Source organism: Lagenorhynchus albirostris, chromosome 1 (genome assembly GCF_949774975.1).
Source record: "Lagenorhynchus albirostris chromosome 1, mLagAlb1.1, whole genome shotgun sequence".
NCBI lineage: Eukaryota > Metazoa > Chordata > Mammalia > Artiodactyla > Delphinidae > Lagenorhynchus > Lagenorhynchus albirostris.
Window position 1 is genome coordinate 87573640 of NC_083095.1, and position 12532 is coordinate 87586171.

Sequence of the window (12532 nt, forward strand, 5' to 3'; positions counted from 1 at the left end):
TTCTCTGTTCTTCGACTACTATAACTAGTTGATTCTGTGAAATTTGAGTTGTTTTTCATAGGAACAAATCCATTGTAAGCTATATGAAACAAGCATAAGTTGTATTGAGGTTTTTTTTTTTTTTTAACTAAGTACATTCCTGTCTTGGAAATTACTCTGGGGAGGGGGTCAGCAAACTAAATCCAGCCTCCTGCCTGTTTTTAACTGCCCATCAGCAAAAAATGGTCATTACATTGAAAAATGGTTAAAAAGTCAAAAGAATATTTTATGACATGGGAAAGTTGTAAGAAATTCAAATCTTAGTGTCTACAAATACATTAGAACACAGCCACACTCATTTGTTTATTGCTTTCATGCTACAAAGATAAATGGTTATAAACCAGAGGAGACCTAAGAAGACCTGAGTACTTAAATGCAATGTATTAAAAAATTAAATAAATAAATAAACAAAATAAAATAAATGCAGTGTAGTATCCTGGATTGGATCCTGGAACAGAAAAAGGTCTTAATGGAAAAAGTGGTGAAATCTAAGTAAAGTCTGGAGTTTAGTTAATAATGTACTAATGTTGGTTTCTTAGTTTTGTAAATGTGCTGTGCTAATGTGATGTTAACATTTAGGGAAATTGGGAGATGGGTAATTACTTTTCTGTAATTAAAAAATTACAATTTTTTATTGTAAAAAAATAAAATTCTAAACAAAAAATCTAAATTATTTCAGAGTAAGAAGTTTATTTAAAAAACAATTAGGGGGACTTCCCTGGTGGCACAGTGGTTAAGAATCCACCTGTCAGTGCAGGGGACATGGGTTTGAGCCCTGGTCTGGGAAGATCCCATATGCCGCAGACCAGCTAAGCCCGTGTGCCACAGCTACTGAGTCTGCACTCTAGAGCCAGCGAGCCACAACTACTGAGCCCACGTGCCACAACTACTGAAGCCCACGCATCTAGAGCCCACGCTCCGCAACAAGAGAAGCCACCGTAATGAGAAGCCCACGCACCACAACGAAGAGTAGCCCCCACTCTCTGCAACTAGAGAAAAGCCCTCGCGCAGCAACAAAGACCCAACACAGCCAAAAATAAAAAAACAAATAAATTTATTAAAAAACAAAAAAACAATTAGGTGGCCCCCTTACCAAATCAACAGTACTGCATTTAGGAAGCCATCTTATTTTGTTAATAATAGTATTTAATATCGTCCATTCACGTAAAGGTATTGCCGTTAATAATGCATCAAAGGGACAACATCTTTATTAACTGTTTTAAATGGAAAAGTATTTTTGACCAGTAGTTTGTTGACTTTTAAGTTTTGTTTATTATTGTTTGTTTTATCCACATCAAAAAGCAGTGGAATATTATGTAAGTAGCCTTATGATGTAGCATTATAGCAAAAATGCACAGAGATGCAGGATGGCTGCTCAGGTTGTACCTCAACGATTTTCTCACCTTTGGCCTTCATACTGACATGTTCAGAAATTTCAGTTTATCGTTTCACTCATCAGCAATTAAGCTCTCAGAATTGGCTGTCGCTTACCAAGTTCCCAAAAACTGTGGGAGTGAGAAAGACTGTGGTTTGAATCCCTTTTCCACACTTCTCTAGCTTTGTAATCTTGAACAAGCTGCTTAAACTTCTTTAAGCCTCAGTTTTATTTTGTTTTTCCCAAAACTGTTCATTTGTCTCCACTAAAGGATAGACTTGAAAACAATTTGTAAACTATGAAACACAGTGCAAATGTTTGTTGTTGATTTTATCTGCCAGATAGACTGGTATACCTACACCTGATTGTCAAAGCACCCTTTCTTCTTTATTGTGACAAATTCTTACAATTTGCCTCCTATTTTTCTAGATTTTCTATAGATTTTTTAGTACTATTGTTTTTTATCATGTTACCAATGATTGCACTGCATAATGCTTTAGAGTTGACAGAACACTTAATGTTAATATTATTATGCATTAAATAATAATATGGCAACCCAAACGTGTACTTGACTCCTTGCCTCTCCCAGTTTTCCACTGAGGCAACTCAACCAATATAAAAGAGGAAACTGGCCCCCCACAGAATTGAGTCAGACCTAATCATAAACCTGAAGATTCAAGTTTCCAAGGAGGAGATATGGTTAGTTGAAGCAGGTTACAGGGAGCACTGACTTGTGCATTGTTCTGCCATTCCTTCGTATGCTTGAGTGGCCAGTGCACCTGGGAAGAAGTTTGCCTGTTTTCTACCCTTGCTGTTTCTACTTGGGGAAAAGCCTGACAATGTCACACTTGAGGGGACACCTGTGTGCCATCCTCCTGCTCTCTGCTATCCTACTCGATTACAACATATGCCTATACAGAATCCACTCTGCCCACAGCACCCAAGACTGTGCCAAACTGTAGGCCTCCACAGCAACCTACAGTGCTCAGCAAGACCGTCTTCTCACAGAATCACCAAAGAGAATTATCAGCATAGCCAAAGGGAATTATCTCTGCCTAAAATTTTAGGCCATTTATGATAGAGACTTTTAAAAAATATTACTTATTCTCTGAATTCATATCAGGTATAAAAACTGAACAGAAAATAATATATCCCACATCTCTAAGTGTTTAGAATTTAGACCCATGGTATGTATTTCAAAAAAATGAATTGTTTCAGAATATTAAGTTAATAGTTGTTTCAGTAGTTTCACGTTTTGAACTGAAAAATACTTACTGTTACCAAATCTTAATCTAACAGCAAGAGGCCCACAAGTTTGAGTCAAAAGATGGAAATGAATTGGATATTAACCATCATGCGGTACCTAAAAACATTCCAAAAGTTGCTGAGAATGCTGCTGGCAAGCATGAAGAACCCTCAAGCAATCATATTCCACATGGGAAAGGTATTACTATTATTTTGTGTTAATAGAAAAACTAATAGAAATAGTTTCTAATAGTTTGTGTTAATAGAAAAACTATTATTTTTCTCATTTTGAAGTGGATTATTGAATCATAAAGAATATTGTTTGATTTTACTTCCATTATGATTAGGTGTCTTTTTCAAATTTGGATCCTTTAATAGAGAAGAAAAAACAGTAAGTTTATAGAGTTACAACTATGTCCAAAGCAAGATATAAAGATATTCATTTGATATAGCCTATTGCTCTACAAACTGATTATTACATTCCTTCAAAATATTTTCAATTTATGTAATGAAAAATATAAAATTATATTTTTTGTTACTATTACTTGGGCAGAACAAATCAAACGAGGTGGTGATGCAGGAATGCCTGGAATAGAAGAGAATGACCTTGCAAAAGCTGAAGATCTTCCCATTGGTAAGTAAAAGTTATTAGAATATTTAACTGAAGTGATCATGTTATTTTTCATGTGACTCTATTGTTTGTTTTTTTTAAAATATATTTATTTATTTATTTTTGGCTGCGTTGGGTCTTCGTTGCCACGCATGGGCTTTCTCTAGTTGTGGCAAGTTGGGGCTACTCTTCATTGCAGTGCATGGACTTCTTATTGCGGTGGCTTCTCTTGTTGCAGAGCATGGGCTCTAGGCACGCAGGCTTTAGTAGTTGTGGCATGTGGGCTCAGTAGTTGTGGCTCGCGGGGTCTAGAGCGCAGGCTTAGTAGTTGTGGTGCACGGGCTTAGTTGCTCCACGGCATGTGGGATCTTCCCGGACCAGGGCCCAAACCCGTGTCCCCTGCACTGGCAGGCGGATTCTTAACCACTGCACCACCAGGGAAGCCCATCATGTGACTATTGTTTTTCTGAGTAACACCTGAGAAAAGTCACAGATATCTGGATGATTGATAATTCCAGTTAACTAACTCCCCATTAGTTGCCAAGATATAAATGTTTTGGATATATTTTTATGAAAAAGTTTGCTAAAATGTATAAAGTACTTGTTTTTGCCTTAAGAGTCAAGCATAAAGAAAAAAAGCGTCAAACATATTTGAACTTTTTCTTGATGACTCAGAGTTATTTCTCATGACAGTTATGTTATGTTAGTTACTTACGTTTACTAAAAGTATGTATGGCTTATTTCTTTCAGGCTAAATGTTCCTAGATTGCTGTGTTGTTGATGTGCTTTAATATGGCATAGTAATACCATTATATAGGTTTTTAGGACTTGGCGTTTCTTTTCAGTTAATCACCCGACACTTTAAATAGCTTATTCACTTTTTTCCCTTGTTTTATGGCTACTTCTGTTCAGTGTATATCTTTTTTTTCATTAATGTGTCTACTTCTTGTCCATTTCCACTTGGTCTGTATCACTGCTGCTATCCTAATCACATTCAGTTTTTTCTATTTTTCTTGGCTATCATAGGTACCCCTCCCTGCTGACTGCAGTATATTATGGTGGAAAATAGGAAGAAACAGCACATCTTTGGTCCTTCTTAGCTGTTTTTGTTCCTTTTCCATCTCTGTGATCACTTCTGTGGTTATATAGCTCATTGTATGTGGCTGAAACTGCTGAGTGTCTGAGGTCCAAATGCATGAAGTATTAGTCCTTTCATTTGTATACGTTTTTTATCTTCTCAAATTCTTTCGTATCTATTATATTCGTTTGAGTTTCCAATTCACAGTATATTCCCTTGAAATAAAGGTTGGGACAAGAGGAAGAACGTGAGTTTAAAAATAAAGAGTAAGGATGAGCATGATTTGTTTATAAGGCAATGAAATTATCCAGTGATTCTTAAAGTGTGGTCCTTGGACTAGCAGTATCAGCATTACCCAGGAGCTTGTTAGAAACACTAATTCTTAGGTCCCATTCCAGACCTGCTGCATAAGAAATTCTTGAGATATAGCCCAGCAGTTTGTGTTTTAACAGGCTCTCCAGGTGATTTTGATCTTTGCTAAAGTTTAAGAACCACTGGCTTAGATGTAAATTTAAAGAAATGTTGAAAGCAAGGACTATGTATTCTGAATTTTTGCAGTACTTACTCTAGTCCTAGGCTCACCGAGTTTTAGATTGATTTTTCTCTTTACGTTGTGCTTACTTTTTCTAACGAATGAAAGATTCTTTAAATTCTGTAGTGCTTCACAATTTTCAAAAGTTTCACACACATGATTTCATATAATCCCATAATAACCCCTTTTTTTCCCCCACCCTTATATCGCTCCTCCCCTCTCGCCTCTCCCCGCGGGTAACCACTTGTTTGTTCTCTCTATCTGTGAGTCTGCTTCTTTTTTGTTTTATTCACTAGTTTGTTGTATATTTTAGATTCCACATGTAAGTGATATCATATAGTATTTGTCTTTCTCTGACTTACTTCATTTAGCATAATTCCCTCCAAGTCCATACACGTTGATACAAATGGCAAAAGTTCACTCTTTTTTGTGACTGAGTAGTATTCTATTCTATCTCTGTACTTATATTGCCTATACCACATCTTCTTTATCCATTCATCTGTTGATGGACACTTAGGTTGCTTCCATATCCTGGTAATTGTAAATAATGCTGCTAGGAACATTGGGGTATGTGTATCTTTTCAAATTAGTGGTATTTTTCTTTTGGATACTTACCCTGGAGTGGAATTGTTGGATCATATGGTAGCTCTGTTTTTAGTTTTTTGAGAAACCTCCATAGTGTTTTCCACAGTGGCTGCACCAATTTACATTCCCGCCAACAGTGTACAAGTGAATTAATTTTTTTTATCTTTGATTTTCTGTAATTTGAAAATGATATACTGTGGAGCCGTTTTTTTGTTTAGTTTTTGTTTGTTTGTTTTGGCATTTATCCCGCTTGGTGTTCCCTGAGCTTCCTTGATCTGTAGTTTGGGGTTTGACATTAATTTGGGGAAATTCTCAGTCATTATGATTTCAAATATTTCTTCTGTTCTTTTCTCTCTTCTCCTTCTGGTATTCTCATTATGCATATGTTACACCTTTTGTACTTGTCTTAGGTATTTGCTTCTGTTTTTTTCCAGTCTTTGTCCTCTTTGCTTTTCAGTTTTTGAGGATACTATTGATATATCCTTTAGCTCAGAGCTTCTTTCCTCAGCCTTCTCCAGTCTACTAATAAACCCATCAAAGGCACTGTTCATTTCTGTTACAGTGTTTTTGATCTCTAGTATCTGAGTTGCGGCTAGGGCTCTGAATGTTTAAATGCTTCTTAAGTGATTGTATTATGTAGCCAACGTAGAACACCACTGCTCTCAGAGGATTCTCTAGATCTGTACTGCCTAATATCAGTACATTAGCCGCTGGTCACATGTAGCTATTTAAATTCATTAAACTTAAACAAAACTAAAATTTCAGTTCCTTGGTCAAACTTTAGCCACACTTCAAGGGCTTAATAGTCACCGTGGCTACTGGCTATTGTATTGGACAGCACAGATATAGAACGTCTCCATAATTGCAAAAAAGTCCTATTGGATAGTGCTGCTCTAATTGAAACTGGTAATAGGGTTTGTTTCTGGGGAAGAAGACTGAGGATAGAGATGAAAAGGGGACTTTTCATTATATAACCTTTTGAATGTTGGTTTCAAAATTTTATGAGGTAATTTTATTAAATACCTATTTTTATTAAATACCTATTTATTAAATACCTATTTTTATTAAATACCTATTTTTGATTCTTTCTAGGATTTCTGTCTCTGTTCTTATATTGCCTCTTATATTGCCTATCTATTCTTGCAAGCTGTCTGCTTTATCCATTAGAGTTCTTAGCATATTAATTACAGTTTTAAATTCCTGGTCTGTTAATTGCAACATTTCTGCTGTGTGTGGTTCTGAAGCTTACTCTCTCTTTTCAAATTGCATTTTTCGCCTTTCAGTGTGCCTTGTAATTTTTCCTTGATACCTTAACATGATATACCAGGGAAAAGAAACTGTTGTAAATAGATCTTTAGTAATGTGGTGGTGAGGTGTCGGGGAGGGAAAGCATTCTGTAATCCTATGTTAGGTCCCAGGCTTTTAGCAAGCCTGTGTCTCTGGACTCTGAACTTCACAAGTTTTTCAGTTTTTTTCCTCCCCCCTTAGGTGAGACAGGGTGGCTAGAGTGGGCTGGAGTTGGGTATTTCCCTTCCCCAGGTCACTTAGACTCTGATAATGCCCTAGCAGTTTAGGTGCTGTTCAACTAGTTTCTGCAGAGGGCAGACAGAGAACTGAGTGCTTTGGTGTATTTCAAAGATGGTTCCTTTTGCCCTCCCCCTGCCCGAGGGGATGTTTCTCCCTATTTACTATGGGAACCTAGTTGAGCTCCTGGAGATAAATTTCACAGCTTTGAGGGAGCCCCCTCTGTGACTGGGTCCCCCTAGAATTTTAACTATGAGTTGCCCATACTGAGCCTCTGGCAATTAATTAGTTACAGTTCAGGTTTTGGTACCCTGTCACTGCCTTCTATGGCAGTTTCTGTTCATTAGTGTCTCTTGTAAACCAAGACTCCCATATTTGCCTGTCCCTCTAATCATGGTGGTAGTAGTTTGCCCTGTGTCCTACTCTCTCTTATGGACCCAAGAAGAGTTGTTGATTTTTCAGACTGTTTAGCTTTTTTCTTGTTGTTAGGATAGAGTGGCAACTTCTGAGCTCCTTGTATGCAGAACCAGAAACCAGAAGTCTTCTGGATTAATTTTTGAACCTCTTTGAATTGTTGGTGTTTGCTTTGAGAATCATTGTTCATAACAGTTATCCTTAATTATTTAGAGAAGTGTTTTGAGTATAAAAATTATTTTGATATAGTCACTGGTGAAAAGAAACTTTGAGCTATAGAGTCTAGTTAGATGCAAACACAAAGGAGAGCCATGTTGTACCTTCGTACCTTGAGCTCTCAGTATGGTAATGCCTTGCACATGGCAAGGTCCCAGTAAATGTGTATGGTTGAATTACCAGAATATCTTTAGCAGTGGGGCAATGGTCTCTAGAGTCAAACTGCTGGATTCAGACCCTTGGCTCTATCTTTTAACAGGCATGTGATCATTTATTTGCCCTTATCCTTATCAGTGAAATAGGATAACAGTTTCAACCTCATAGGGTGGATGTGAGGTTTAAATGTAAAGCACCAAGAACAGTGTGCCTGGCATATAGCCTCTGCTATATAAATCTTAGCTGCTGTTGTTATTACCATGATTATTTTATATTATTAGAAACATATTTTTATCTCCTTGTCACTCCTTTTACTGAGTATTGTCTTTTCTCCCTGAAGTAATCTATGTCATAATTCTTAATGCCAGTACAAGTTCTGGTGTGTATGGGGAGTCCCTAATGACTATAGAGGCAATAATCCCACAGAGGAAGTAGAGGGAAGAACATTTCATCCTTGTATTTTTTTTTCCATCCTTGTAATTTAAAAACAGACCCTTATGTGTTAATAGCAGTTTTGTTTACGATAGACAAGACTGTACTAGAAGCTATAGCAGAGCAGTGCTGAACTATCTTAAAATACAGCTCTGAAACAGTCAAGGGGTATATAGCATGCGCCTATGGTTAGCATGATGCTTCAGCTTCTCAGCTGCCAAAGCCATAGAGCTAAACCTTAATGGGTTTTGGTTTTGTTTTGTTTTTTGCGGTATGCGGGCCTCTCACTGCTGCGGCCTCTCCCGCTGTGGAGCACAGGCCCCAGACGCGCAGGCTTAGCGGCCATGGTTCACGGGCCCAGCCGCTCCGTGGCATGTGGGATCCTCCTGGACCCGGGCACGAACCCGTGTCCCCTGCATCGGCAGGCAGACTCTCAACCGCTGCGCCACCAGGGAAGACCCTGTTTTGTTTGTTTTTAATGTTGATTTGGAGCTAGTCACAAGATTTTACAGGAGTCTTGTAGTTTAACCCATTACCTTCTTGACCTGGATATTTTAGGCACCTGTGATGTTAGGCAGTTACATATTTATATCACTAGTTTTTAAACTTTTTTAGATTCAGAAACATTCCAAACATACAGAAAAAGATAGAAAATAACATAGTGAATACTCAAGTATCCAGTGCCCTTTAAAAAAAACACACAAAGATAATGTAACATTTTGCCACATTAGTTTCAGATATTTCTGTTATTGATGTTATCGTTAAAGAAATAAAACATTACTGATAAACTGAAGCCTCCCTGTGTACCCTCCAGATCTCAATCCTGTCTCTTCTTCCCCAGAGGTAACTACTGTGCTGAGATTGGTGTGTATCAATTTCCATACATGTTTTTCGACTTTTACTGCACTTGTAAACATCTGTAAAACTATGAAGTATTGTTTTGTTTGCTTTCTTAAACTTTAAATAAATGATGTCATTGTTTATATGATTCTGCAACTTTGTTTTCCCCTCGGTATTATGCTTTTGAGACTTACCTGCGTTATACCTGTGGCTTTTTAACAGTTATAATTATTTCACTGTATAAATATACCATAATTTATCTATTCATATATAATAAACAATTAGGCCACTTCCAGGTGTTTATTTTGTTGTTGTTATTTCAAACAAATACTACAGTGGACATTCTCATATATATCTTCTTGTGCACCTGAGAGTCTCTGGATACTTCTAGTATTTGATTAGTACATTGAGATTAAAAGGTGAGCTTGTTGCTGACTAGAGGACAAGCCTAGAGATCTAGCTGTCCCAAGTCCTACCCAGTCACTGAGGGTTGAGGAGATCAATAGCTCAACACACTGGTAGTCTGTAAACAATTCCCAGCGCAGTGGTTGCAAAACTGTGCACAAGGATATGAACTTAAAAGTAGAATTCTTGCATTATAGAGTATCTTCAGCTTTACTATACTTATATCAGTTTACACTTTTGCTAGTAATATATGACAGTTTTTGTTTATCTACATCCTCAACTAATATTTGGGTTTGCTATACTTTAAACTTTTTGCCAATCTGAAATGGTACCTTAAATTTGCCTTGGTATGAGTGACATTAAACATCTCTTCATATGTTTATTGGCCATTTTTGTTGCCTTCTTCTGTGATTTGCCTGGTAATCATTTTTGCCCATTTTTCTATTGGATTGTTAGTATTTTCCTTATTGATTTTTAAGAGTTCCTTAATAGTATGTAATGCAAATACCTTTTCCATATCATGCATATCAACAGAGAGGAAAATCTTATTTCTTACTTGGAAATTTCTTTCTAGTTTTAAGATCTAGTTAATCTCAGTAAAAATTGCCTCTAATGGTTTACTTTGGGGAAAACCCCATAAAGTTATAAAGATTTTTATGTACCTAAGCAGTCAGAAGTTCTTTTATAATTAATAATTTATAAAGAAAACCTTTTTGGTTTTCTAAAAGTTTGCTTTTCTTTCTAGGTAGAGCTACTCTATTTATAAGATAATTAATTTTCTAGAACAGAAGATTTCTACCTTGGCCATATATTGGAATCACTGGGGAGTTAAAAAAGAAAAAAAAAAAACGATGCCTGAGCCCCACTCCAGAGATTTTTATATATTTGATCTGAGTTGCGGCTAGGGCTCTGAATGTTTAAATGCTTAAGTGATTGTATTATGTAGCCAACGTAGAACACCACTGCTCTCAGAGGATTCTCCAGATCTGTACTGCCTAATATCAGTACATTAGCCGCTGGTCACATGTAGCTATTTAAATTCATTAAACTTAAATAAAACTAAAATTTCAGTTCCTTGGTCAAACTTAGCCACACTTCAAGGGCTTAATAGTCACCGTGGCTACTGGCTATTGTATTGGACAGCACAGATATGGAACGTCTCCATAATTGCAAAAAAGTCCTATTGGATAGTGCTGCTCTAATTGAAACTGGTAATAGGGTTTGTTTCTGGGGAAGAAGACTGAGGATAGAGATGAAAAGGGGACTTTTCATTATATAACCTTTTGAATGTTGGTTTCAAAATTTTATGAGGTAATTTTATTAAATACCTATTCAAAAATAAATATTTTTTTAAAAATTAAAGAGAGATAATTATAGTGATATTTGAGAGGAGAAAAAAGGAGATTATGTTTTAAAGAAGCAGTGTAGTTAATCTTTTTTGGGGGGCAAAGGTTCTTTCTCTAAAGTTTAGAGCTTTTAGAGGAAAAATTATCTAAATTTATAAAAACAAATTAAAATATTTTAACAAATTAAATCATTGTAAATAGACTTTTAGGCATCTTGTAAAACAGAAATTGGCAAACTACAGCTTGGTTGCCTGTTTTAATAAATAGTTTTACTGAAATATTACCATGCTCATTTGTTGTGTATTGTCAGTGACTGCTTTTGTGCTAGAACAGCAGAATTGAGTATGGACTACAAGCTTAAAATATTCACTATCTAGCCCTTTAAGAAAAAGTTTTCAAAGATCCCTGTTATAGAAGAAACAAATCAGGTAAAATTGGGCATTTTTTATTGTTGTTGTAGGGGAGAAATACTAGCACATTATCAAATTGTACATATTCCTGGAAACTGCTAGTAAAGGTACATAATTACATAAACTTCTAATGATACATTTGGTTTATAATTGAAAGACATTTCTTTCACTGTCATATTTTATGGGGCCACAATTTATATTGGCCACAATTAAGAAAAAAGGAATCAAAATAGCCTTGAACCAGCAAGTATCATCCAGGGAGAATAGGATAGAATAGGACTCAGTGAGTTTGAGGGTTTAATTGGTACCTGTTTCTCTCACTTTTTAAAAACTATACTTCTAAAGTATTGTGTTTTAGTGGTTATTCTAGTGATTACTATATGCATCCTATACGTATCATGGTATACTTAGAAATAGTATCGTACTACTTCATGTAAAATGTTAGAACCTTACAGAGATATAATTCCATTTACTTTGCCTCATTCTTTGTGCGGTTGTTATCATATATGGTATTTCTATATGTTAAAAATCCCAGTGTTTTCATTATTACTTTGGTTTACAAAACCTTTTAAGGACTTCCCTGGTGGTGCAGTGATTAAGAATCTGCCTGCCAATGCAGGGAACATGGGTTCGAGCCCTGGTCCAGGAAGATCCCACATGCTGCGGAGCACCTAAGCCCGTGCACCACAACTGAGCCTGTGCTCTAGAGCCTGTGAGCCACAACTACTGAGCCCACAAGCCACAACTACTGAAGCCCGCGTGCCTAGAGCCCGTGCTCTGCCACAGGAGAAGGCACCGCAATGAGAAACCCGTGCACCGCAACGGAGAGTAGCCCCCACTCGCCGCAACTAGAGAAAAGCCCACGCGCAGCAACAAAGACCTAAGGCAGCCAAAATTATGAACAAATAAATTTTTTTAAAAAACCTTTTAAGAAAATGGGATAAGAAAATATTATGGTCTCTTATATTTACCACATACTTACCACTTAAACAGTGCTCATTATTCCTTCCCATGGATTCTAATTTCTATCTTGATTATCATTTTCCCTTCAGCTTGAAGAACTTCCTTAAGCATTTCTTGAAATGCAGGTCTTCTAGCAACAAATTTTTCCAACTCTTGTTTATCTGAAAACATTTTTATTTCATACTCATTTTGAGGGATATTTTTACTGGATATAGAAATATGGTTGTTGTTTTTTTTTTTTCTTTCAGCCCTTTAAAGACACAGTTCCATTGCCTTCTAGCCAACAATGAGTCTAAGTCAACCGTTATTCTTTCTGTTGTGCTTTTGTATTAGTGTGTATTCATTTTCTCTAACTGCTTTAA

At 36.5% G+C, this 12532-nt stretch overlaps 1 protein-coding gene across 2 annotated transcripts in view; it reads left to right on the forward strand.

Moving 5' to 3' along the window:
- Positions 1-12532, forward strand: part of GOLM2 (golgi membrane protein 2) — a 113946-nt gene that overhangs the window by 54127 nt on the left and 47287 nt on the right. For both annotated transcript variants that reach the window (XM_060168951.1, XM_060168954.1), the window contains exons 5-6: positions 2714-2858; positions 3213-3293. In XM_060168951.1, the coding sequence (XP_060024934.1) occupies positions 2714-2858; positions 3213-3293 (226 nt within the window). The remainder of the gene's footprint in view (positions 1-2713; positions 2859-3212; positions 3294-12532) is intronic.